At 40.9% G+C, this 27,946-nt stretch overlaps 1 protein-coding gene across 8 annotated transcripts in view; it reads right to left on the reverse strand.

Moving 5' to 3' along the window:
* Window positions 1-8,507: 8,507 nt before the first annotated feature.
* The window catches only part of SPATS2L (spermatogenesis associated serine rich 2 like), a 166,517-nt gene continuing 147,078 nt past the window's right edge, over window positions 8,508-27,946 (reverse strand). For all 8 annotated transcript variants that reach the window (XM_058709901.1, XM_058709892.1, XM_058709944.1 and 5 more), the window contains 5 exons: window positions 24,321-24,379; window positions 17,960-18,069; window positions 15,302-15,404; window positions 12,003-12,223; window positions 8,508-9,408 (listed from right to left, as the gene is read on the reverse strand). In XM_058709901.1, coding sequence (XP_058565884.1) covers window positions 9,013-9,408; window positions 12,003-12,223; window positions 15,302-15,404; window positions 17,960-18,069; window positions 24,321-24,379 — 889 coding nt within the window. In that variant the 3' untranslated portion in view covers window positions 8,508-9,012. The remainder of the gene's footprint in view (window positions 9,409-12,002; window positions 12,224-15,301; window positions 15,405-17,959; window positions 18,070-24,320; window positions 24,380-27,946) is intronic.

Here is a 27,946-nt window from a genome sequence, read left to right on the forward strand (position 1 = left end):
ACACCCCCCATAACATCCCCCCATATTGGCCCCTGAATGACACAACATCACTGAACAAAGGAAAAGCTAGAGGGAGGAAGTAGACTAAATTGTGAATTTGTTTAATATTTAAAGTTGTTGAACAGTTAGGTATTAAACTATTGGATAACATATCTTTCCTACTAGAGAGGGGACTCCATTGCCTCTATATGTGTAATGCCTGGTATGTGGTAGTCCTTCAGTAAATTTCTAAACAGTTAAGGCAATTCCCAGCTTCCTCCCCCACGCCCCAATTATTTTTTTTTAAATGTGCCTGGTGGCAATCTTCAGGGGGTGTGGAAACTGATTTCCAACCTTGCAGAGTTGATACAGTCAGAACAAAAGAGGTGGTAGTGGAGGTTCCTTAGTAGGGTGATTATTGCTAATGACCAAAATTACCATTAGTAATGACCATAACAGTTAGATAACTTGTCAAGTTGTTTAAAGTAATCCAGAGCGAAGGATCACGAGATCTCAGAGAGGTTGGTGCCAACACTGTCTGATTTCTGAGAAAGGAAAAAAGCAGTCTGGCCTCTCCCCTCCTGCTTTATTGCTTCTGCTAGAATTGCTGATGCAATTTCTTTTTCATTCACAGACTGAGTCCTATTCCAGTGCTAACGCTGAAAAAAATTGTTGACTCACTTCCCAGTCTGTGGTTAAATACAGTATAATTATTATCCAGCTATTCCTTGATTTTTAAAGAAGGAATTAACATGTCAGTATATTTGACTTTACCTGAGAAATTGTGCATAGAAGGTTTTTTTATTTAAATAGCATTTTGAACGTGCACAAAGACTTGTGGTAATAAATTGTACTGTAAAGGGGAGAATGCTAACATTTGTATGAATATAAGGGTAACTTAAAAGAGATTGCCCCTTAAGGGCACACAGGTGGCCCAGTTGGTTAGGTTTTTGACAATTGATCTCAGTTCAGGTCTTGATCTCAGGGTGGTGAGTTCGAGGCCCCACGCTGGGAACCATGTTCAGCCCCCTGTTTGACCTCATTCTGTGTGTGAAGCCTACTTAAGAAAAAAAAAAAAAAAGAATTGCCTTATACCTGCAATCCCTTTGGATAGCTTTAATTTATATTTGGTAGGATGTTGGTTAGATACTAAGTGGAAAGTATGAATTGGATAAAATGAAGGGAAAGAACTTCTATAGCAAATGGAAAGTATTCAAATTATTTACATATGTGTATTCCTAAGTTAACTAGGAACTTTCTAATGATGGAAAATACTGTCATTTTCCCATATGTGGAAACAGCCTTGAAAACTGTCAACAAGTTGCTGATTCCTCAGTGAAGAGTGGATGAGTGATTCTTTGTTGAGGGCTGCAGTTAGTATGCATGATTTCAAGCCAAAAAAGGAAACATCATGAATAGCTAACAGAAAAAAATTGGTTTCCAGCTGTTTTCAGAATTTCCTATGCATGGAATTTGGTTGGTGGTGCAGCCTCTAAGGGGCCATTTTCACTTACAGTTCTGTCAGCCTCATGAGATACACATGGCTTACACATTCTTACACATTGTTACAGAAAAGCTAATTTTTCTTTGTTCACATGTGTTGTCTTGGACAGCCTGTATACATTTCATATTTGATAGCTAGATGGTTCCTGATGTAGGCTCTGGCTAAGACAAATAGAACTTTATGGTAACTGTCAGTCAGTATTCTTCCCTACTTGTTTATTTAACAACTTTTCATGCTGTATTGTTGCTTCTCATACTTTTCGTTTCCTTCCTTTACCCCGAAGCCCTCATTACCTTAGTAAAAATTTTTCCCAGCTACGGAAATGAACTGGGGGCCTGAAGCCTTGAAGAGAAACTTGTTTTAGACAGAAAGCATGTTACGGAAAGAAAAAGGGAGTATATTTGCTAGGTGGGAAAAGGCAACTATTGCTTCTGTCTGCCAAGATTTCTTAAAACTTTGGACATTCTGCTTCAATAGCAGCTCTTTCAAGAACTCAGCCCTTAACTTCTCGGTTTGGAAGATGTGGGAACTCAACTTCTATGTAGATGACGGGAATAGGCCAAGGGCTTCAGAAGCTATATATTTAGACTTCAGCTGTAGGTTATACAGTCTGGACTTGGTAAGCTAGGCTGAACCAATCAAGAACCCAGCATAGCTGGGGGAACAAGGCAACATGTGCCTGCTCATCAGCTCTGTTTCTCTTTCCTTCCTCCAAATCCCTTGTACCCTCCAGATGAGGGCTTTTCTTTCTTTCTTTCTTTCTTTCTTTCTTTCTTTCTTTCTTTCTTTCTTTCAGATGAGGGCTTTTCTACATTGACACTATTTGACATTTTGGATAATTATTTCTTGTGGGTGACTGTACTGTGCACTGTAAGATGTCAAGCAGCATCCCTGGCCAGGGATCCCTGCCCTAGTTGTTATAACCAAAATGTCTCTAGACTTTTCCAAGTGTCTCCTAGGGGTTGGGGATGGGCACAAGATTGACTACCCCTAGTTGAGAACCATTGCTTCAGTTTGGTGGCTTAACCTGAGCAAAATAATCACTTCTCCTAACTGGGGCCCATGGTATATTGAGGAAACATCACAGCTGTCCATCCCAAGCAGGAATGGAGCCGTGAGAATTAAAGGATGTCTCAGGCCCGCCAATTAAAAATGTATCCTATTAGCCCCCAGTTACAATTTTGATTTTGGTATTGTAGGAGCCAAGGGCAGCCTGCCCCAAGATGGACCACTTGGCGTGAAGATTATTTTGAGCTGAAAGCAATCAAAACCCAGCAGATTCAGGAAAAGCTCCTTTTTTCCCCCATCAAGGACCTAAACAGAATTTAGATAGAGGACTTGTTCCAAGAAGAGAGCACTCACCAGAGATAACTATAGAATAATATGAACTAGATATCCTAGACAGAGAGGAACCTAGCAAGGACTCTGATCAAAGTCCCCTATGTCCCATTATTTCTGAGTGGCCCAGCAAACATTTATTTACCAAACATTTACTTTTTTTCATCTTTCTGTGAATTGCATTCCTTCCCTTTGAAGTTCCAGACCCCTGCCCACTTCTCCTTAGTTCAGGATACATGTATACCTCATTTTGCCTGACTGGGGAATTTCATGTCTGTGTGGATTCCCCATATGTATGAAAGTAAGATTTATTTTCTCCTGTTAATCTGCCTCATGTCAGTTTGATTCTTAGTCTAGCTAGAAGGACTTTGAAGGGCAGGGAAATTCTTTTTCCCTGATGTATAATACTAAAAACACTTGTTTGCTGTTCTGAGCAAGCAACTACCTAAGGAAAACAAAGATGTACTCCCCTAAGCCCTATATACTGACATATTTAGTATACCACTCTAGAATGTAGGTATATTATTATTATCATCTCCAGTTTATAGAGGAGGAAACTGAAGCACCAAGAGGTTTGGTAAGCCACCTAGCGGCTAGTAGGAGGCTAAGGCAGGATTCACATGAATGCTATCTTCCTGGAGTACAGGCTCTTAAGCACTATGGTGGCCCTCCTATGGAAGCTTGCTGCTCCATTTCTGAAGAGGAGCGGGACAGGACTTCTGTATGCTGTTTAGTCTTCTGTATGCTGCATAGCTATTATTTATCAAATCCTCGGCTAGTGCTTTCTAAGATTATGCCAGTTATCAACTCTTTTGCCTCTTGGTTCTGTGGGGGTGGCCTGCCCTTGGGCCCTACAGTTCTAAATCCACTCCTTATTGCCTTGCTTGTGATCCAGGAGCTGGACCCTATAAGCAGTTCTCTTTAGCCATCTGGCTTTGTCACTGGAGGGACACCACAGGAGGGAGGAAGGGGCTTTTTCTTCGTTCATTGAGCATCCCTGTGTTCTTGCTCCTGTGGTGCTTAGTTGGGGTGTGGGGCCCCCAGAAGCCCTCACCCTCAGTAAGTTTTGGCAGTAGCTTCCAGTCCAGCCTACCCCCTCTGGCTCCCCAGATAATTCCACAGTATCCCTGCTGGTACCCCAGCCAGATTCTTAGTGAGTTCAGTGGCACCCCTGCAGGGGGACCCCTGGCAGAGTGGCCAGCACCTCCTCTGGAGCTCCTCTCTGGCTCTCCAGTGCCCCATAGGTGGCTTCTTGCTGCCAGCATCTCAGTAAACTTCTTGACCCTCAGTGGACCACAGGTACACCCTCCTCTAGAGGATCAGAATCTCAGCCTATGGGGCCAGGGTGAGTAGGGGTGGGTGGCTCTCCCAAACTTGTTTTTTCCTTGGACAGTCTGCCTCAACTCCAGTGGTAACTGTCCCTGTGTCTGCTATTCCTGTACTCTTTAGTAGCTAATCCTTCGTTACTAATTATTTCTTCTCTCATTCATAAACACCTACACACACATAAACACACATAAAAAAGAACATATATATAAAGTTTCCCCATATAAATTTATAAAGCTTTCCCATTGTAATTACTTGGTGGTTACCTGACCCATACAAAGTGCCAGGAATTATTCCAGGTGGTTTGCAAAGATTAACTCGTTCAGTCTTTACAAAAAACCTTCAAGGTATGTATGGTTATCAGCCCATGGAGAAACTGAGGCAATGAGATGTTCAGAAACACACCCAAGTTTACACAGCTGGGAAGTGGTGAGGCCTAGATGTGAGTCCAGCTAGTCTGCCACAAGGGTCAAAACTTTAGTAGCTCTGGGGGCGCCTGGGTGGCTCAGTTGGTTAAGCGGCCGACTTCGGCTCAGGTCATGATCTCGAGGTCCGTGAGTTCAAGCCCCGCGTCGGGCTCTGTGCTGACAGCCCAGAGCCTGGAGCCTGTTTCAGATTCTGTGTCTCCCTCTCTCTGACCCTCCCCCATTCATGCTCTGTCTCTCTCGGTCTCAAAAATAAAATAAATGTTAGAAAAAAAAATTAAAAAAAAAAACAACTTTAGTAGCTCTGTTCTCTTCCCATCTTCTTTAGAATTGACTTATTGGATTATTTTGCATTTAGACTCCACAATGTTCTAGGCATATTGGAGTTGACCACTCTTTCCTATCTGTTCTCTTGTATTTATTGAGTTCCTACTGTGTGTTAGGCATTGGCAGAGGGGTAATAACATTATTAGCCAGGTTGTTACACAGTGATACTAATTTATAGAAAGTGTATGTTCTCACAAGAGACTAGGAACTGGTAAATCTAATTCAAACTTAAGCACCTGAAGTTAAAAATAGGTATTTTCTGTTTTTGATGGGAGGCACCTTTTACACTCATTTTCTGTAGAAATTCTTTGGTCATTGTTGCACTTACAGCTCTGAAATAATTATTTTTATGTGTGAGAAATCTACATATTTTCTCAAGCAGAGAAACAAATTTGCTTAGAATCTATTTATTCCCTAAAAACTGTGTACGGCAATGTCACCTGTGAGATTTGAACTTACTGGTAGCACCAAAAGCTGTGAGAAGAAGCAGAGTTCACAAGCAAGGGGTCCTGTGAAAATCAATCACCAAAAATAATTTATAAGAACCTGCATGATGAAAGCAACCTTGTGTGCTTCTTGGACAGCACGCGACTGGGTCCAGACCAGAGTGCCCTTTGCCTAGGGGGCTGCCGTAATGGGATTAAACACTGGTTTGGGCTGTTTCCTCCAAGGACCAGGGAGTTCTTTGAAACTAAGAATAGACAGAAAACTTCCTTAGGATTTATAAAGCCTTGTTAGAAAAAGCAAAAGGATGAAAAAAAGTTCCTTCTAATAGCTTGCAACGAATAGTATGAAAATCGTGCTTCAAATTCTGAGGTAACAAGAGAATCCCTGGCACTTAGCAACTCTTCATATTTTTTCTCACCAAATTAGAGCAGTTAGGATGGCTCAGTACTTTCAGGGAGCAGCATATTAGCCAGATGAATGATTTAGATGGTGATGATGAGTTTGCTGAAGAAATGTGGGAGCAGGTAACTGGTTATTTCTCTTTTGTTTCACTTTTTTGGTGCCTGGGGTAACTCTGGAGTCCTAGCCCACCTGTGCCTGCATTTTAGGTATGGCCTCTGAAGCCAGTGTAGTAACAAAGGTGCCAGCCATTACAGAGTTCTTGGATGCTCTTGTTAGCGTGTCTGTAGAGAAGTGAAAATCTTACCATCTCTAGACACAAGAGGGCACTCTAAACAGGCAGGGTAGGATACAAGGTAGAAAGGGAGAGAGGGAAAACTCTCAGGCAATTGAATTTAGGTTTTGAATTTAGGCACCCCTACCTCTAGTCTTTAATCAGTTCTCCGAACTCCACTGACCCTTCTCCTACCCCAGTTGCCCTAGGAAAAGAACTGATCAGGTCCTAGATTCCCTCTTCTCATGATTAAATTGAAATTGAGGCTCAAATCTAGGCTTTCAGAATCGCAAGTCCCAAATCTCTTACTTTGGCAAAAATCTGCAGGTCGCTTTTGGTCTGGCAACTTTTCCCATTAACCTCATTTGATGTTGCTTCCCTAGGAATATTTAATTAGAATCTCTTTTTCTGATGCCAGCAGAATTGAACTACTTGTGAACTGAGCCTTAATTTGGATATGTTGTGTTTCTAGTTTCTTCCCTCAAACTGTCATAATGTCTTTTATTGAGGATGAATTTTGTATGACTTCTGTTGAACGTTCTAAGTGTTGCTGCATTCAGCACCCTTAGGGTAGGCTCAACAGGACAGAGCTGGAGTCTTCAGAGATTCTCAAATGGAATGGAAATTTGGAATGTAATGGGAACCCAACAGGGAGGTTTGAATTTCACAGATGGGGTCTTGGTACAATGTAGGTGAGTTTTGAAGTTATTCAATCTTCATGGGTATTAAAATGTTTTAACCTCTACTAAAGAAATGTTTAAGAGTGAAGAATCTATTTTTCTGGCTATTGTGCATTAAGCAGAGACAGGAGAGTGCTTCTGCCTGTGGATTTTTTTTTAAAGGAGTTTAAAACATTTTAAAAGAATGGCAGAATGCGACCCAGACAGGATCATAATGGTTCCACCTGAGCAGACATAATATAGTATTTAAATGGCCTGACAGTGGCACTACAATATTGAAATTACCATTTCAAACATACAAATTAGTAAATGCTCACATGCCCAGGGTCTCATAAGAAAGGCAAAATCTAGGAAAAAAACCATAATTAGGTCTGAACACGTTTTAGCATTCTGTTTTATTTCTTTTCTGTGAGCTGGGAGCATTTGCAATGTGCTTAGGAATGTGTTTGAGCTGTCTTAACCCTGAGAGCAGTCAGTCAAGGCTGAGAGTGGTAGGGGCCAAGGCTCACAAAGGCAGGTACACTCCTGACCTGGAAAATGTAGTGTTTCCTGCTGCAAGAATTATTTGACTCATCTTTAAAGCGGTCACATATTAAACTGACATTTTTTCAGTGGCAGGCCAAATCTTGCTACACAAAATTTGTGCAAAGTCCTTCTGTCTTGTAAAATATAAATTCAGGGCCTCAGATGGAGTAAACAGGGATTGCAGTCCTGAACATTTATCTTTCTTATTTGAACGAACACCTCTTCCTTCCTTCCTTCCTGGAATGTGACTTAACATTTAAAATTCCTATTAAATCTCTAGGTACATTCAGAGACTTCAGAAAGCTCTCTGCAGAGAAGGCAAACATCCTCCTGTACTTGGTTGCGTGGCTCAGGGCCGCTGCTCAGGGCAGCTCTGTGGAGGGGAGCCACTTGAACCTGGGCCGCCAGTAAAAATGTTAACGCTGAGCTCAAAATAAGCATTTGCACTTGAAAGAAGCCAACCAATCTGTAGGACCCAAAGAAGTTGGACGGAAAAAGTGCCCTCATTGAAGTGCCCTGCAAAGATAGGGGACGTGGGGTTCTGTGGGGCTTGGGCCCTCCAGTGTCCATTCTCCCTTCCTGAGGAAACAGTAGCCCTTCCCACACAGCCCCTGTGTTTCTGCGGGGCTGGACTCCCATTAGTCTATGCTAATAAGTATATCTTATTTGCTGCCCTCTCCCCCAGTCTGGTGATTGGTGTAGCGACAAGCCTACCTGCAATCTGGGCCAATGATTTTCAAGACCCTTGCAGGGACTTCTGATAAGGATATTTGCTCCCCATGCATGCTATCTGCAGAGCATCTCTTTTCTTCTAGACAGTGTAGGGCATGGACTTGAATCTTAGAAGCAAGGCAGCTATTTGCCACCACTCTGAACACACTGTCAGCCTATGGAGGAAGGAGAGCGGAGGTAATCAAGAGAAATGAGCTGGAGCCCTGATCAAATTGGACCCAAGGCATACTTTGTTGCTGGACTTTTCAGTCACTGAACCAATAAATTGTCTTTATTGTTTAAGCTAGGCTGAGCTGAGGTTTATGTCACTTGCAACCAAGGTTTCCAAACTACCACATTGTGTCTAAGATGACTGGGGTGCATATCCACTCATATGTGGGCAATGTACTGGCAGGGGCCATTGTAAGGCATTAGTTTTTTTTCTGAAAAAAGACTTGTCCGAAGAGAAAGAGTATTGTGGAGAGATCTGTGCCACAACCTCTAAAGTTTTCCTGAAAGTACTACATTTAATAATAAAGTAGGCATCAATAAAAAAAAAAGCAAGCCAGGTGTCAAATGCAGCATATTTTAATTTGTTTCAAATAAAGCAATATATGTATATATATTTTTTTTTCAGAAAAACACCAGATGTTAAATTCTACAAAAGCGCATGTGTCTTCAGCAGATCATGTTTGTCTGATCAGTAAGGATTTTTTTTTTCCAACATTAACTCTCTAAAGACAATCAATGGACTGACATCACTGCTACAACACAGGTTGCTACTGAGCCTCTGATCTTTAGCCACATCTTGATTTTCCTAACAAATGAGTAAATACTGCCTGGCTAAAATGCTGCAATGTCTTGGTGAGAAAAAGCATCAACAGATCAAGCAAAGCCATGAAATGTTATGAAAGCAAGCTAGAGCTGATTATTAGAATTAGTAAAAATGATTAAGAGAGGATGACACAACCATATAGGGTTTGTATATTCTGATTGACTCTCTTTTGGCAGCGAATTGGGTCAGCACCTCGGGCAGGGAACCAAAACTGAGTGAAAACTGCTTTTTTCTCTCCTAGCTCAGGCCACCAACGTTACAGCTGGGACTGAGAGGACCGCGGCATCTGTGGAAACTTCTATTCTTGTAGGGCAGAGATTGCACTGTGAAACCCTAGTGACATTACCCCGGAAAGGCCTGGCCTCCGAGTTGTCTACAGCGTGCTGCCTTCGCCGGGGCTTTTCTGAATGGGCCGGGGCCTCAGGGGTCTTTGTTCCCAAGGGGGCTTCTTGGTTTTTGGCGCCACCTTTGTTTTTGGGACGGAAGCCATTGTGCGGCTGTCTTCTGTGTTCATGGCGGTTGTTGCCCTTCATCATCAAATCAGCTTCATTACCACTGCCCTGGGGCTTGGCACACCCATTTAGCCGGTTACTATGGTACTGTGGATTAAATCTTCGTCTTTGGCTAGAAGATCCATTCTACCAAAAGAAGAAAAGAGATAGGTATTAGGTGCCAACAAACCGCAGATGCCATCAGAGAAACCAAATTTCTAAGCCACAGGTAAGCTTTTTTTACATCCTAGAAGACAATGACAAGATGAAAATGAGGTCAAGCTGGTAAGAGCTTAAAAGAACAGTGGACAGTCTTGCAAGTGGAACTCCAATTACTGATGTTGGAAGACAGGTTTCAGAGTATAAGACAGACAAATCAAGAACCAGGATAAAGAAATCCCATAACATATGCTTAAAATATAATGTAATGAATGTAACACAGAGGCAGGATAATGATGATTCTCTACCGTGAAAATTTCTTGGACCTTCTAAATAGACTAGCAATATGAATTCTCATTACAATTCTCATCCCAGACTAGTATGAGGAGAAATGTAAAATTCTGTTTAAAATTCGGTTTGTAATTTTTCTTCTCTAAAGCAGTTTTTCTATTTTATCATCTTGAAACAAATATCATAGTTTAGAAATATTATCTTGGGTAAGTATAAGGATAAGGTGTATCTGGTAGATCCTGGCAGGATATAGAAGTAACATGTATTTTCATGGAGATAATTAGTTCTTCTAAACCTTATGTAGTTCTTAGCCAACGAGTTTTGAAACATCATACTGGAAAATTGGCAGCCTTCAACAAATCAGCAACCAAGAATATAAATGGAAGAGTAGAAAGGAAGCAATGGTTAGCTTGTCTGTGTTTGTACAAGGGAAAGATTTGTGAACTCTATGAGGTCAGTTACAGCCAACATTTATTGAGGGCTTAAAGTGTTCCAGGCATCAAGCAAGGTACCATCTCATTTATCATCACACTCACCCTTTAAGACAGTTGCTATTATTTGCTTCATTTTATGGATGAGGATAATGAATTTGAAGGACTTGCCCAAGGTCTACAGTTAGAAAGTGGTGGAGCTATTCCCATTTCACATACTGTCTCCTGACAAGATTCATAAATAGGTTGTTCCATGAATACGGGCCTTGGTTGAAAATCAAATCTCTACTATTAAAATGTGTAATTTTATGACTTACAAATTTATAAAGTTCTACATTTGTGCTTTGTGATGGGATGGTATAGGTTTATGGCAGATCCACCTCTAATAATTCAAGGCCCAGGCCAGGAGCACAAAGGCAAGCCCATGTACCACGAGTGAATATTGTCTCTTCCTCCCTCTGACTCCTTCCAACATTGTGAGTGGGCCTTGCACACACAAATGTGGACACTTCAGCCTGCACACTTAAGATTTGTCCTCACACCCATGAATAATCATCCTTCGGACCTAGGAGTGTACATACTGGTAGTATGGTCTGCCCTTAAGGTGATATATCCAGGGAAGTGGTCCAAAAAAATCCTGAAAGCAGGCTTGGTGCCATTTGGGAATAGAATTCCAGGATCTTGAGTACTCAAGAGAATACAGATTCTGAGTAGTGACATCTCTTTGGTCTTGCTCCATAGGGATGGCCGTGGCTGGGAGAAAGCACAGGGCCTGGTACAAGGGCCTTTCTTCCCTGGGTCTACAGGGCTCTGGCTTGTGTATATATTTCCATTTAAATGAGCCTTTGCCTGAAATGCTTTGCTGAAAATGATAACAGTGAGCTGAAAAAGTATCTATGCGGCTAGCATTTAATCTGGCTGCTTTTGTTTTTAAAGAAGTGAAAGGGAAGCCCAGACTAAATTTTAGACTTAATTTTAGTATGGGGTTTAATAATGACCAAAGAACAAAAGCTGTGAATAAAAGCTATGAAGATGTGAAATATGAAATGCTCCTTGTCAAAGTGCTGTTTTAGAGTTGGTGAAGATACCTGGGGCCAGAGAAATGTCTGTCAGTGTAATTAATGAGAATTCTAAAAGACCTAGACCACAAAATCCAACAGGGCACTTGTTAGAAAACCAGCATTTGGGAATGCTTTAAAAAAGTCTCTTTATTTGAGCTCTCTTTCTTAGAATTCATGAAAGGTGTCTTTATAGCATGCCCAACGTCTGTTATCATCAAATTCCATTTCCTGTTCATTCTCCTATGATAAGAGGGAAATCACTTCTCAAGCATATAGTGGAGGAGCAAAGGAATGAAGGAAGACTGACCTTTGGACACTTACATTTTTAGGTGTTACGGCAGATGAGAATTAATAATGTCATTTTGAAATATATTCTCTATACCAAAAGCCCATGAGAGAAAAATCTGAGCTAACTTTGGCCTCTTACTGATAAACTACACATCAATGGGAATTAAAGAATCTTCAAAACCAAATGTCAGATTCCCTCCCTCCAGTAGCGTCAGTGGCCAGGTAGTCTTGTTCCCACGTCTGTGTGAGTCCCCTCTGCACACGGGCCAGTGACCAGGGCTTGGGGGTGGTGGCCCCAAAGGCACAGGAAGAGCTGGCTCATTCAGGTGGACTCTCCTAATGCCACAGTGTACGAAGGACACTTCCTCCACCTGGGAAAGTGCCTGTGAAATGTGGCTGGATGGACCAGGGGAGTTCTGCGAGGCCAGTGACTGATGGAGGCCTCCGAGGTCAGGCAGGTGGTTTCTGCCCGGCACCTTGCACCAGGGTCTGCCTCCCCAGAGCGGCTTACCTGCTTATTAGTTGGCACGGCCTGGTGAGAGCTGTCGGCAGCACTGGGAAGACTGCTCACCATTTTTGGGTTTGCTGCTTTACCCTCTGAGGCCTTGTTGTGATTGGATGATTTTCGGGTAAAGTTGCTCTGTTTTCCAGAGGTTGCTGCATGGGTGTTCAGCAGCGGCAGCAGGGAGCTGCAGGGAGTTCTTGAGGAATAGTTGTTCTTTGGGTGTGTAACTGCAACAAGAAAGCGCGTGGTGTTATGGGCTATGCCACAAACGCTCCTGCCTTAGTAACCGATGAAAAGATGGGAGAAAGTGGCAGAAGCTTCATAAAAACATTCTTTTTTTTTTTTTTTTTTAAAGCTGTTATTTGAAAGGGCACTTTTGTGTTTGTGAGGCCAGTGAAGCTCTTCAGTGAGAATCATTGAACTGTCATTACAGCATAGTTATCCAAGTTGGGAAACATTTGTAGGAAATAAGACATATCTGAGCAACGTTAATATTATTCTTTAGGTTAAGCACCACAAAAGGAAGAGAGACAATGAAATCTTGGAAGTATCCTCTCATGCCTGTCCACAAGTGTATTTTGCCTCTTGACTGCCCCATTACCAAACCCATTCTTTGCCCTCCTTGTCAGACCCCTAGACCAGTGGGTGCTGCAGAGACACAGAAAAACCAGGAGGCACGTGGACACCTGGCTCATCAGAGCCATGATGTTCTGTTGGGTGTCAGGAATTTTGTCAGCCTGGCTCATGCATATTTTGCGACAACAGGGCCAGACCTACCAGCCCCAAACATGCCCTAAAGCATCTTGCATATTCCATGAGAGCCACATTATCTGGCCTTTTCTCAACCCCATTTGCTACAGCTCCACTGCAAATCTGCACCAATTCCAATGCTAAAGTCAATGCAGACTAATCAGACAGATTCCCAGCAGGCTCAGGCAGGTCTGCTCAATGTTTATTATCACCATTCCCGCTGGTTTTGAAAGAGGTGGTTTTTGATGGGATGATTTCTATGTGATTATGCTGAATCAGTGCTGGAGGGAATCACTCAAGGATAAAGTTATGACCTCCCTCTCACAGTTCACCAGAATTTGACTGCCATGCTGGACAGTAAGACCTTTGAATCTTAAAATTGTCACCAATTTTTAAAAGTAATTTTCTCTGCTACCCTTGTTGGATCAGATTTAATCCTAGGGTTCTTCCAGAGGATTAGCAGTGACTAGTAGGGATCATAGAACATTATAAATGGAAAGGACAGGGATGCATCATTTATCCCCCAAATAAGGGATAAATAGTCCCCTTATTTATAGGTAAGGTGTGACAGCACGTTGGGGGCTGTCCGAACATGACCAGGGGGTTTCAGTGGCTCTTGTGCTCACTAGATCAGTTTCACGGGGGTCATTCTTTCCTACAGCTCAGGGACAACTATATCTGGTTCATTAGCTGTGGGTTTCCAATATGCTGTCAACAAAGCTGATATGGAAAGAGCCTTTTGAAGACTATTGTCTGCAACAGGGGAGGCTGACTTTCATGTGGACCCTTGGAATTTGGTAAGGGATGGCTCCTCCCACTAGATGGCACTGGACGTGCTCTGGAGGAAAGCAGGCAAGCTGAGCTGCCCACCCCTCTTCAGTCACTTGGCATCAGGGTCTTGCTCATCATCAGGCTGAAATGGAAAGTAGCTTGGGCAGTTAAATTGCCAACTGTGGAGCAGACTGTCTGTGTTTTTAGAGATGGGGCAAAAGCTGGGGGTAGAGAATGATAAATGGGTAGATTTTTATATATGGGAGAGAACATGTATTAAAAAAAGGAAAATAATTTAAAGGAAATGCAATAAGGGGGCACTTGGCTGGCTCAGTTGGTACAGCATATGACTCTTGATCTTGGGGTTGTGAGTTTGAGCCCCATGTTGGGTGTAGAGATTACTTAAAAATAAAATCTTTAAAAAAAAAAAAAGAAATGCAGTCAGAAAATCAGATAACTGCCAAAGATATGTGAACAAGGATGGTTACAGCAGTGTTACTTTAATGGTGAAAATTTGGGAGCAACCTAAATGTCCACAATCAGGGGACTGTTCACATCAATTATATTTATATAAATTATGAGTTAAATATATTGACATGGAGGGGCGCCTGGATGGCGCAGTCGGTTAAGCGTCCGACTTCAGCCAGGTCACGATCTCGCGGTCCGTGAGTTCGAGCCCCGCGTCAGGCTCTGGGCTGATGGCTCGGAGCCTGGAGCCTGTTTCCGATTCTGTGTCTCCCTCTCTCTCTGCCCCTCCCCCGTTCATGCTCTGTCTCTCTCTGTCCCAAAAATAAATAAAAAACGTTGAAAAAAAAAAATATATTGACATGGAAAAGTCTCAGCCATATGTTATAAAATGGTAAAAGCATCTCATATTACTATATATTATGTAGTATAGTATAAATTGTAACATGTAGTATAATTATAGATGTAATATATAACTTACACAAATTAAACATGCCCATAAAAAGTGCAAAAGCTACATAGAAGTAATGTCAAGTTCTCTTTAACATAGTTCTCTAATTTTAATCAAGAAAAAAAGCACTTTCGACTCTGAAAAAAAAAAATGAAGCCAAATCTCAAATTTTCAGCTGACTCTGAGGTTGTGGGTATTCCATGTCCCTCACTAGTCCTTCTTTCCCCCTTGTGCCTGTCCTTAAAGCCATTTCACTGTTCATTCCCACCTCCCCTGGTGGGTGGGCTGGAGTAGGAGAAAAAAAAGATCAGCCAATTTTGTTGCACATTAACTGCTCTAATTAAGGCTTAATAGCGAACAAGACTAAAGCTAATGGCTGAAGCGAAGTCTTTCATTATCTTCAGACTTCACTCAGCACAGAGAGCCGACCAGGGGACAGGCTCCCAGCACTGCTGAGCAGAGCACATACGACAGCTGGGCCCTTTACGACAAGAGCCGATTGTTCCCAGACTTGTTAGGGAGACTGGCTCTCAGTGTAACAGGTCTCTGTGGAACTAGACTATTTGAAATCAGAGAGGCAGTTTATCTGGCAGTGCTTAAGAAAAGTTTGCAAAAGATATAGACTAGTTGACCTGTTCTGTACTGCTTAATAAATCCTGGGGATTTACTGATGGGCAGTGGCATTTGAAGACTCTACGTTCAAATCTTGACATTTCTAGTGACTTGTGTCATGACCTTAGATCATTAAATCTCTTTAGACCTTGCTTTAACCCCACTGGGGGACCGCACACCTGACATTTCCAATATCAACTCCAAATAGCACCAAGCTTACTCACACAGAATTATTTAGCAAGTATGCAAAACTCACTTTCTCCGCAGAGCATGATTTGGGCCTTTAGCTGTTCAATGTCACAGGAGAATCGGGCAGCTTTCCCGAGCTCTTCATCATATTTACGCTCGCTGACAAAGTGCTGGAGGAAAGAGAAGTAAAACAGGAGCCCCACAGTTAGAGAAATGACTGAGGCACACTGCAGATTCATTCACTCTGCTCTTCGGCTACCACTGATGGTGTTAACCAGGAAGGCAGTCATGCCGGTTCTGTCACCGTGTGGCTCCATTAAATCAGGCTTGGTTTGACTGGTCTGGAGCATGATCACCTTCTTGTTCTGGGAATAGGTGAGGATCCTGTCTTTCCCCTGCCTAGACTTGGAGAAAACCGTGATCAGGCAAAATGTGTGTCTGGACTCATGTATTTAACCTTTAGCACCCCTTGCGCTCCTTCTGGCATGTTTTGTCCTGTTATAAATTTTGGGGCTGCATTCTGTCAGTCTTCCTAATTTGGCCAATGGCTTGCTCAGGTATTATCCCTGGAGAGAAAACACGTCATCCTTCCCTGTTGTGATAGGGAGCCAGGAACCAGGAAGCGCAAAAAGCCTTTAGTAACTAGAAAACATTATCTTGAATGGTAGAATTTCAAGATTTCAATGTCTTCAATGGTAGAATTTCCCACTTCCTGTTAAAGGAAGTGGGAAAGAGATTATTTTTCAATTCATTTAAAATTTAGATCTGTGTGTAGATGTCAGAGTGAGAAATATAGAAATAACTATGATTCAGTCCCTCCTGAATTTGCCAGGGAGTTTACCACATGGCAAGGGAAACAGATACCACTAAACATAATATAAGGTAGAATGTGGAAGGTGCTTTAAGAATATAAAAGAGGAAGAATTATTTCCTACAGAGGGGAACAGAGAAAGAGTTATGTAAGGGGGAGCATTTGTGCTGGAACACCAAAAAAAATTATCGATCACTTACCAGACATGGGCCAAATTCTTAACAGATAATCTCATTTTCATCTGATCACATTATTACAAAGTCAGTACTATTATTATCTCTATTTTATATAAGGGGAATCAAGGTTCTAGGAATCTAAGAGAAAAGTAGTTTACCCAAGGTCACAGGAGCTGGACTGTTTGACTCCAAAGCCTGTGCCATTAACCATTTCATGATGAATGGGATTTTGGTAGGCAGAAATGAAACTTGGAAAATAAGTAAATTTCAAGAGACTAGGAAACTGGCAACTTCATATTCTTCACCTGATGTTCTAACAAGGGATGAGAGCTCGAAGTTGGAATATATATACTGGAGTCCAGTTGTGGATTTTATTCTGATGGGAAGGGTGGACCAAACTGGGGGAGACCAGATCTGCTCTGGGGTGTAACGCTGGTCTTAGGGTGGATGACCAGGCTGGAGGGAGACAGCAGAGGGAGAGAGACTAGTTAGGAGGAAGTTGCAGTTGACTGGTTGCAAGCAACAACGACCAGAAGAGCAGATGAGGAAGGAAAGGCCACTAGGACTTCACAGGACCCTCGGAGGAAGTCCTTATCCTCACAGGGCTCCCTTTCATGCTTCACCAGGGCAGAAGGGAGTCAAAAGTCACACCATGCCCGACCAGGTTTTGCCTGGATAAGCAGACAATCCTATGTAAAACCTAGTAGCGGCTGAGTCCTCAAGGTACTCTAGACTCTAGAAGGCAGTTAGAAGCCAAGTGCATGTATACATGTATGTTTAGTATACTGGGGAAAGAGAAGAGGAGAAGGGAAGATGTATAAATTGTAATGTCCTGGTTTGTTATAGATACTTGTTTTCGCCTTTCTGGTAACCATTTTTTTCTGGTTACTGTACCCCAGTGCAGTTTCAGAGATCCGCAGTGTTGGCAGGTCTGTCAATCAAGGCATCCCTTGGCCAAATGGTGTTATGTGATCCAAGTGGAGGCCAATCAGAATCTCTTTCTTTGGGATGCGAATTGGGTGGGGTGGCACAAAGGGTGATGACATCTGAAGGTCACGCACTCTAATGGTGCCCTGAAGAGTGTCTGGTAATTACTGCTGCCTGTATTACCCAGGTGGCTGCCTGGGTTTCTGCCTAAGTGTAGCCTGGAGTCTTCAGATCACACTTTGGTGAGCTGCACTCATATTCTTTCAAATTTCACTTGTTCTTGAGGTTAGCCAGGGTCAGCTTCTATTGCTTGCAACTGTAGAAATCCAATAAATACATATTTGTGGTGGTATTCTCAATAAAAGGGCAAGTGAGCTAGAAAAGGATACAGAAAAGAAGTCTCTGTATATTGTGTGTGATTTAGAATCCTTACTGTTACACTCAGTTCATACTCACTGTGTACTCACACGTGTGTTTATATACATACACCTAAATTACATATGGTGAAAATAATACCCCCCATTCCAGCTATAATTCATGGTTGAATAGATTTTATTTGGGTCAGTCTCCACCGCCTAAGAAAATAGCTCGTACTTCTCTGTAATAATATATCCCTTCAAACCATAGCATACTTAAATACAGTGATTAAGTTGGTTCTTCGCCCTTCTGAATGGTCTAGTTCAACACTGTGAAAGAGAGCTGGGTATATGATGTTAGGTCCTCAGAGAGCAGCACTCTATGGATGCAAAACAAACATAATGGGGATCAGATCTCTGGCTCAGGGTTCAGGCTGGGATATTTTAGAACTGACCTTAATTTCTGCCCTGAGTTCAGCCAGCTGCATCTCTGCCATCTGACTGGCTAGATCTGTCAGTCTCTTTAGTTCCTCTGCTTTCTTCTGACGAGCAGTCAGGATTTCCACTGCCAAATAAGAAAGAATACTACGTTAGGGCCAGAGACCTAAACATATTAAATGACCTAATTTCTTGGTATCAGTTCTCTCTCAACACACTGATCACTCTGTTGGACCATGACTATGTTTTCTGAGTTGGTCACCGAGGTGGGTTTGCTCCTGGTGCTCATGACTAATCACCCATTTCCGTATGTCCTTATCTGCCAATCCCCAAATCAAACACGGTCCCTTCTGATTCACTGTACACCCACAGTCTTCTTTGTTTTCTTCACTGGCATCTGATCTCACTTACTTAATTTGGACTTTCAAATTTGTGCAGAACAACTGCACTCAGAACTCTGAACAACTATCACCAAGAAAAAGACACTTAGTAAAATCCTATCTGAATGGTATTGCAAAGAAAAGGAGTCCACTAAACAAAAACCATTCTTTGTGTCCACTATTAAATTCTAACATTATCAGACCTTTAACACTTACTCCTTTAGAGCAACTAGGTTTATTATTGGAATACGACATAGAAGTTTTACTTTACTGGCTTTATGTGAGCTAAAAAATGTGTCTGCTTTTGATACTCTGCAGATCTGTTTTCATTTTTGCAGTCAGAGAGAAGTTCCAGACCAGAGAGTGTCTTGTCTTTGTTTTAAGTGTCCCCCATGGAAAAATTTCAAGGTTAAGTCAAAGCCTGCTTGAACTGGATTTGTGTATACTCTTTAGCATCTGCACATGTGGAGAAGACACCAGGGAGTTTTCTGGTGCCATATTTCACACATCTGTCAGATGACCTAAAGGTTCAAGTAAACGTAGTAGTCCACAGGTGAACGTGTGTTTGTGTGTGTGTGTGTGTGTGTGTGTGTGTGTGCATGTATGTGTTTCTCAAAAGATCACAGAGCTCAAAAGCAATGCATACAAACACATAGGGTGAGATTTAAATATGAAATTTCATCTTCCAATAGATAACTTGTAGTCCTTGAATTTAAGTCACATATGAACTGCCTTCATTTCTTTTGGACAAGCATTTTGAGTTACAAGAAAAAAGAAGTCCATTCAACTAAGATGATATCCATGTTGGATTCACATTACTTCTTGGTTGAAAAAAGGCCAACTGCTTTATTAGACCAGATTTGTAGCACACCTGCGTAGCCAAACAATACGATTTCTGATTGTAAGAGTTCTTAATTTATAAATGTCAAAAAGTCACTTTAAAAACTCCCAAAAAAGTTCAGAAGCAATCAAGAGTTAAGATTTCCTGCAAACTATAAACTATTCCACAGAGAAACATTGTCTTTCTATGCTGATACCAATGTTGAGAAGTCAATAAAATAAGTAATCTGTAACTCATAAAGCCTAATTGTTTGCCAAACTACTCTAATCATGCTTTGATTTTTTACCAGGACTCCCCCTGCTTCCCATTTACAATACCATGTAGCTGAGCAGAGGCTGATCTGTGCCTGTAGTCTTTCAAAATACAGAGGAGCTAGTGTAAAATGTGTCCCTACGATGGCTGTGAAAAGAATTTCCATCTGAACACAGATGATGTATTACTGAATGATGTCCCAGTTACCCAGTCAGACCAGAGGTCACAAAAAGGTGGCCTACTAACACTTCGGGCCATAGTGTAACTGTGTTTTATTTGGTCCACACATTACTTTTACAAATTAATTGTCCACATTTGAAAATTAGGAGATTCCATTTGGAACCTGGATTTCTAGCTTCCCTTAAAATATTGGCATTTCTGGCCAAAGTTGGCCAGCATTGCCATGTGGCAACCATTGGCTACCCCTGAGTTGTTGTTGCCCATTATAGATGGAGCATGGTGCCCAGCATGCCATGGTCACCCTCTGCCCTGCTCATTAAGGTTACCAGCCTGGCCCCTGTAGGCGTCTCCAATCATGGCAGAGGCTGCACTTTATGGTTGTGTCCATGCCGACTCGGACCTGGTACAAAGTGGGTGCCCACTATGTATGTTTGCTGAATGGAGGACTGAATGAATGAACCAATCCATTATTCAAAAGGAATATGCAAAGAAGGAGAGAAGTCCCTTTTCTAGAAGGGCCACTTATATTCAGCACTTATACCTTTGGCTGATTATTTATTTGTCTGCCATTATAATTCACCACAGGAATGGGACTAAAGTCTGGAGTGTGAAAAGACGATTCTCGAGCGGGAAGATGAAACAAAGTATTTTGCTCTTGCAAAGATAAAAAATTCTGAAGGCCTAGACTTGATGAGCAGATAGTGAAGGGGTCAGCAGACCATGACTACACAATTAAACAGATCTGACTTTTCTTAATGGATCATTTGTGGGACCGGTGACAATTAGGGATAATTGTACTTTTTGAGAAAAACTTGGGCCTTCACACAAAAGATTTTGTAGAAATAGATATAAATGGGCCCTAAAATAGGAATGCAGGTGCAAGATCACCAATAAACTCTGAGTTTACCCTCATGCAAATGTGCATGGAAATGAATATTTTGCATCAGCAAGTGTTGGGATGAGTTTTACATATAGTCTCATTAACATTTCAAAGCATTTCATTATGAAAAAGGCTTAAAACTTGAGATCTAAAGCCAGAATTCTGTGGGGACACCAACATTTTCACCTCAAAAACATCAACCACAGAAACAAAAAGCAAAAACAAAGCCAGATCAGATCCTAAGATTCACTGATCCCCAAATTTAAAATAGAATAATAAGTTATATTTTGCAAGCACCATCCTTTTGGAAATCTGTAGAGGGGGAGTTTCATAAAGCTTTAATTTTCACTGCATTCATGACTTCATTAATATTATTTCGGTGCTTTTATAAACAGTATCTGGTATGCTGAAATCCATTTTCTCAATAGGATTTATAAATTCCTTCAAGTTTTTGCAACACATTGGAAGCTTGCTCTTGTTGCTTGAACCATGGAAAATTTTAGGGCTTCTCAAATAATATTCCTTAGCAGAGGGTGGACTTGAAATAGGCACAAAGCTTTCAAGCACAAAGATTCTTTGAAACCCTTTTTATTATTGGGAATCCTGCATTTCTACCTCATAATATATCTGTGTTTCTGTTAATATAAAGTAATGTTTTCTTCCCAGATCGGCAATCAATTTGATATCCCAAGAACACACCTATTTTGGGCTTCAACAAAATTACCCTCAAACAAATTTCAAAAAAATTTCACTCAAACAAAGTCTGAGACCACAGCACTGCAACATGCTTTGTTTCTTCATCTGTAAATGTCATGATCATATATACCTTGTAAGGCTGTTGTGGAGCTAAATGACATCACTGATGTGACATGTTCAGTATCATACACTAAAAGATGCTAACCTCAAATGTGATTAATAAAGTGAGATATAGTCATCTAGAATATACGTCCTCTTTTTGCAATTACTAATATTGGATCCGACAGCCTACACTAACTAATTACAGTAATTCATTTAACAAATATTATGAAGTACCTACAGTCTTTTCAGCACTGTGTTAGATGCCATGACAGATAGAGGGGCTTATGTCATAATTGAGGAAATAAGGTTTATAACATGTGCAGCAAATAGAAAGTATGGAAAGTACTTGAGATCATAGATGAGCAAGCTCAAGATGGTGGTTGTAAAGACAGTTCAGTTCTTAGTGGAGGGAAATTCAGTGGTTCCTTGTGCCTGTGGAGAAGACATATAGTTGACACAGGCATGTCACCTGAGAGATGCTGCATAACCCCTTTGGCTTCCATTTTCTGGCTGTCACATGAGAAGGCTGGACAAACTTCTTTACCAGTAAGTGCTTTTCCCTTTTTGTACACATACTGTGTCAGGCACTGTGCTAAGCGCCTGGCATATATTTCTCATTTTATCTTTACAATAACTATTTGAGATAGATACTATTCTTATTCCCCGTTTTCTGATAAGTAATCTTGGACTCTGAGAAGTTAACAAAATGGTACAAGGTCACACAGCCAATAAACAGGTGGAACCTGGATTTGAACTCAGTTCTGCTTGCCTCCAATGCATGCAAAATGGCTTCCCCACGTTCTGGGCAGTTCTAAAACCAGAGCTATGGCATCAATTACTGAAGTTAGGCAAACCCTGCCAACCGTCTTGCCATTTCAGCTAGGCTGAAAGCTCTTTATGTGCAGGTCCCAAAGTTTACTGTTTGCTGCTTAACACAGTTTCTGACAGTACACAACACATACAAAGCACATAGTACATGTTTATTGATTGAATGAATTTGAAAAACAAGGATGCTCTCCTGAGATACTCTAAATCCCACAGGTCTTGGCACCCAATATTATTGTCTCAAGGAGATAGAATGAACATGTGAAATCTGTGGTCTTTCGTTAACCTGTTAGAAAGTGACGTGCTAGTAACTATGCATTTTGGTGCTAGAGAAACATTTGTGTCTGTGCTGGCTGTGAATATTTTTACCAATAGCACATGAAACTTAAAAGAAAAAATAAGCTATACCTGAGAAACAGGGAAAATCCCAAATCATGTGGTAATCAACTTTTACCGAAGAAATCAACAGATTTCATAAGAGTAAAATAATTTCACAATCAAAGGGATTGCATAACTACCTAAATATTCCACAGCTGAACCCTGGATCACATTTAGTTTTATTTAATAAAACTTGCTGCATTTTAGATTCTAACATGTTGCTTAAGATTATTTTTAAAAGACTGTGTAACAAACACACTGATAGCTATTTTCCATAAAAAGTGACTACTGAATTATGACCAAGGGCCAGGCAAGAAAAGTACAAAAAGAATGAAGAATCTGTTCTGATCCTTCATTCTGATAAAAAGAAAGGCACTGCAGTCAAAGGGGAAGGAATTTAGCTGAAACCAGGTTAGGGTACAGACTGCCATTCATTCAATTAACAAGATAAAATTTGGGTAAGGATGAAAAACTTTAAATGCCCAGGAGATAAGAACTATAAAACTAAATCCCAGCTGAAAAATACGGTTTTAGCATTCCCATTAACAACTTCAGGCTGAATTCGATAATAAAAAAGGGCTCGGCAACTCCACTTGTGGCTTGGTGTTGAATCTGACTGAGCCATCTTGTCTCAGTTAAAATTTCCAGCCCATGAACCTCAGCCTATTTGAGATAGTCCTGTCCTACTAGCTGTTGAGTTACCTTACAACAGTGGAAAATTCAGAATTAGAAACAAGTATAAAGATAAAACAAATCAAACCTAAGGTATACTGATATTTTGTGTTATATTTAGGAGTTTTGCAATGACCAAGATCATCTGTTTATTGTTTAAACAGTTACATTATTACATTAAACCATCCCCATTTGTGATTTTGATTTAAAACACATAATTGATTTTCTTTTGAGGTGTTAATCTGGCAGGTGTCAGCCGATTTGACTAAGTTTGTAAACAGAAGCAGGAGGGTTTTAAGAAAACTTCATTTAGTATAATTCTAAGTTTGAATTATTAATCTTATAAGAGCTGCTTAAAAGCTTGGAATATGTTGCTCTTAGGTTTATGAGTTTGCCTTGTCAGGCATCTGAAATGCTTGAAAAAAATCAGATGGATTAAATTTATAAATGTACTTCAAAATGTTTGAGGGAATTTAAGTAAACTTCAAATGGACTAAATTTTTTTAGGGGAATTTAATTTGTTAAACTTGTGTTAGTTGAACCTAAGAAAGGACAAGTGAAAAGGACTGTATAAGTAACATAGCAACATGTGTGAATTGCTGGGGTGTCTGGGTGGCCCAGTTGGTTGAGTGTCTGACTGGCTCAGGTGATGATCTCATGGTTGGTGGGTTCCAGCCCAGAGTCAGAACCCTGTGACAGCTCAGAGCCTGGACCCCGCTTTGGATTCTGTGTCTCCGTCTCTCTCTCTGCCCCTCCCCCACTTGCCCTCTGTCTGTCTCTCTCTCAAAAATAAACACTAAAAAAAAAAAAAAGATGTGTGAGTTGTGAAAGCTTAAAAACTTATGTTTTAAAATTTAATTTTAAATTCAATGTCATGTTAAACCTGATTAAAACTATCAGTAGTCCTTTATACGCACAAAATTTTAAATAGCTAACAGCTATTATTTGCCAAGTGCCTTATTCTGCTGTGTGCTCAGTGGTGCTACTCCTCTGACTTTGTTCCACATGAGGTTCCTGAGGTTTCCAGGGGCTAAGTGACTTGCCTAAGGTTACAGAGCTCATTAATCAGTGTGAGTTTTAGGACCCCACTCAGAATCCATATCAGTGTCAGTCGACCTATGGATTGCTTCTGACTGGGAGGCTCCTGACCAAACAACCATGTGTCTACTTACTGGCTTCTTCTTTAACTTTATCCATTTCTGCCATTAATGAAACTTCTTTGTCAATGATGCTGGGGGGGAAGGGGGAGGGAAACAAAAACAAAAGCAAAGAATGCTTAATCAAAGATAAACTTTTAATAAGCGCTGGAAGCAGAAGAAAAATTATTTTCATTAAACAAAAGACAAAATTATCATAAATATTTCTATGTTACAATGCCAGCAGCACACTCTGCCTTTTCCAAAAATGAGGCAACATGGAAGGGATGCTCTCAAGTATTTCATAGTGACATCTGCTGATTAAATCATTGTCAGCAAATCTAAAAAAAAAAAAAAAAAAAGCCTTTTCAGACTTTCAGAATTGTGCTGCTTTGAATTTAAATTTGGGAGTATTTTTGCCCTATGAATTCCAAAGTTCCACAACAATGTAATGAGTATTTGAAAAGCTGCCATTCAGGTTATCAAGGGCAGTAGTTCTCAAATGTCTCTGTGCATGGCTCCTCCAGATTCTGGCTGGGAGGCAGGGAGGTGAGCCCATCTCTGATTCAGATGGTCTTGGGACCTACTTTGGGAAATATCATCTGGGTCCACCCATCCACGTGTTCAAAGAGTCTATGCCTTATCATTCCCCCAAAGAAGCATTTCAACTTCAAATTACTTACCCTCCCACCCCACTGTATTATTTTTTGGTTAGTTCTTTGAAAAAAGTATTACCTGCATAAAGTAAATAATTATCTGTCTAGAAGTTTGTTTCTCTTCCATCCTGACTCCAAGTTCCCCTCACAATAGCAACACATGTGAGACTTCCTTTATACAGTTGATTCTTGAACAACATGGGTTTGAACTATGTAGGTGCACTTATAATGTGGATTTTTTGAGGGGGGGGGGGATACAGTACATTACCATAAATGTGTTTTCCTTATGATTTTCTTAATAACATTTTCTCTTCTCTAGCTTACTTTATTGTAAGAACGCAGTATACGATACATACAACATACAAAATGTGTTAATTGACCCTTTATGTTATTGGTAAGGCCTCTGGTCAATGGTTGGCTGTAAGTTAAATTTTCAGGGAGTCAAAAGTTACATGCAGTCTTTTGATTATGCATGGGGGGAGCACCCCAACCCCACCCCACCCCCCGCATTGTTCAAGAGTCAACAGTATATCCTCCCATAAGGATATATCCTTATGTATATATAAGCATAGATGTGAGATGTTCTTAAATTTTCATTTCCATCATAAATATTTCAATACATATCTCAAAAAGATAAGGACATTTTGGGACTATAACCATAGTATTACCATAATATCTAAAAATATTAACAATAATTTAATGTTATCAGATATACTCAGTGTTCAAATCTCCCTAATTGTCCTATACAGATTTTTTATCAGTTTGACCAGGATCTAAATAAGTTCCAAGCACTGCAATTGGCTGATTGTCTATTAAATCTGTTTTAATCTATAAATTCCCTCCCATCTCTTTTTTTTCTTCTTTGCAACTCATTTGTTGAATACACCAGGTTGTTTGTCCTGCTACACTATCCACAGTCTGAATTTTGCTGACTACATCTCCATGGGTATTTAACCCATTCTTTTAATTTTCCTATGAATTTGTGATGAGATACAGAAATTTGATTAGATTCAGATTTGTTTTTTCTTCTGAAAGAATACCTTATGTTATCTGCTTCTACTGGCAGACCCATAATGACACAACACAGTTATAAATATTCCTCTTGAAAAAAAAAACCAAACCTGAATGTATTTGGATTCCTCCATCTCACAAGTTGATAGGAAATACAAAGGACATCTCTATTTTTATATTAGCCATTGATGATCGTTGCCTAGATCAATAGGGTTTTAAAAAGGGGATATTCAAATTCTATCATTCCTTCATTTATTTACTGGAAGACTTTCACAAAGAGAAACTTTCTCTTATCAGCTATTTGGGTTATCATGCCGTTTAAGTAGGTAAGGCAGGGTAAATGCTGGTGTATCAGTTTTCAAAATGATAGTTGGTTCCTTAGCATCCCCCCAAAGTAACCAATGAGGTTTTTTTTTTTGCTTGTTTGTATAGTTTGATTATGAACTCATAATTAACATGCTTTAATACACTGCAGTTATCTCCATAATTATTATCTGTTTCAACAGATGTACTTTTTTCCCCATCGGGTGTACTTTTAAAATTTAAAGTGATTTGAAAATTTATTTCCTCTTAAGAGTAATATTTTGTAATCTCTGTCAAGGTAAGAAGGGATATATCTATAGGAGTTCTGGGGCTCTTCATCCAGATGATGTAACCTGAACACCTGGAGAGCAAGGACAGTATGCCGAGAAGCTCAGCTCTTTCCAACCAGGAAATCCTCATGGAAAGAACTGACGTGTAGAGTGAATGGCACATTCTCCAGAGCTGGGCTCTAAGCCTAATCCATCAAGTTATGGATATCAACTATCCCCATGAAGCATATGGCTTAAGGTCACTGGAGATGATCACTTTGGTGTAGCCAGCACATCAGGATACTTGTACCTTGTTAATTGACATTAAATAGGTATGATGTCAATGTGCTTTAAATACAGGGAATACAAAAGAAGGAAGTCTTTATCCTGTCTCTGTCCCAGCTTATTCAGTTCCCTTCCTTGGAGGTCTCCACCATTACCATCACTAGCTTCTTGAATTTCTTTCCAAAGGCCATCTATTCATAAACCAGCATATGTTTATTAATCATATGAAATGCTGAGTTAGGCCAACAGGCTTATGCTCCTGTGATTATAAGGTATATTTAGCTTCTCTGTCAAGTTCACATGTAGCCAATACAGGCCAAGCAATTTGTTGTTTTTGTTTTTAACAACCCTCTCAGAGAGGGCTGTTCTGTATTAGTTTAGGGAAAAGAAGGCTAATGGATGAGCTATTAGGGAGATAAGAGGAGAACCTAGAAATCTGGACTCAGGAGCCCCAATTACAATACGATTAAGCTACTCTGCCTAAGAAAATGTTTTGAATTTCTATCCCCTACAGAAAGAGAGGCAGAAGAGAGAGGTAGAAGAGTCATCAAGAAGGCTGGGAATTGTACAGAGTGAAGGCCCTGGGAGAAATCACCAGTAGTGGGATGGGCAAAAGAACTGCCGGGAGCCAGAAGTCTAAGGTGTGCACTGTGAGGACTGTGATATGAGCCTCGCTGGGGACCGCCCGATCTTCACTGTGCTTGGTGCAGCCGGTCTGAATGTGCGCAAGTGAACACACACATGGTCAGCTGAGGAGGTGGCTGGGTTCCACATTTGGGTCAATTTGAGGCTGAACAGATGGGAAGGCAGACTGAGGGTGAGAATGTGGAGCCCACCCTCAACCCCAGAACTGGCACAAATCTTACAGAGGGCTTTTGACTTCCACTGGACATGAATAGGAGTCCAGGACCACTTCTTAGGAACTTAGGAGCAGGGACACTCCAGCTGAAGGATGGGCTACAGGTCATGTGAGCCCTGCAGGTAGCTTGCGCTCCATTCTCTTAAGCAATGGAGTGCAGCAGGATTGCACAGGTTTGGGACGGCAGTGCAGGAATGTGCCACAAAGAGCACTAGAAACCACACACACTGCACAAGTATTTGCTGAGTGCCTGCCATGTGCCAGCGAGGGTGTTGAGGC

Source organism: Neofelis nebulosa, chromosome 2 (genome assembly GCF_028018385.1).
Source record: "Neofelis nebulosa isolate mNeoNeb1 chromosome 2, mNeoNeb1.pri, whole genome shotgun sequence".
Lineage (NCBI taxonomy): Eukaryota > Metazoa > Chordata > Mammalia > Carnivora > Felidae > Neofelis > Neofelis nebulosa.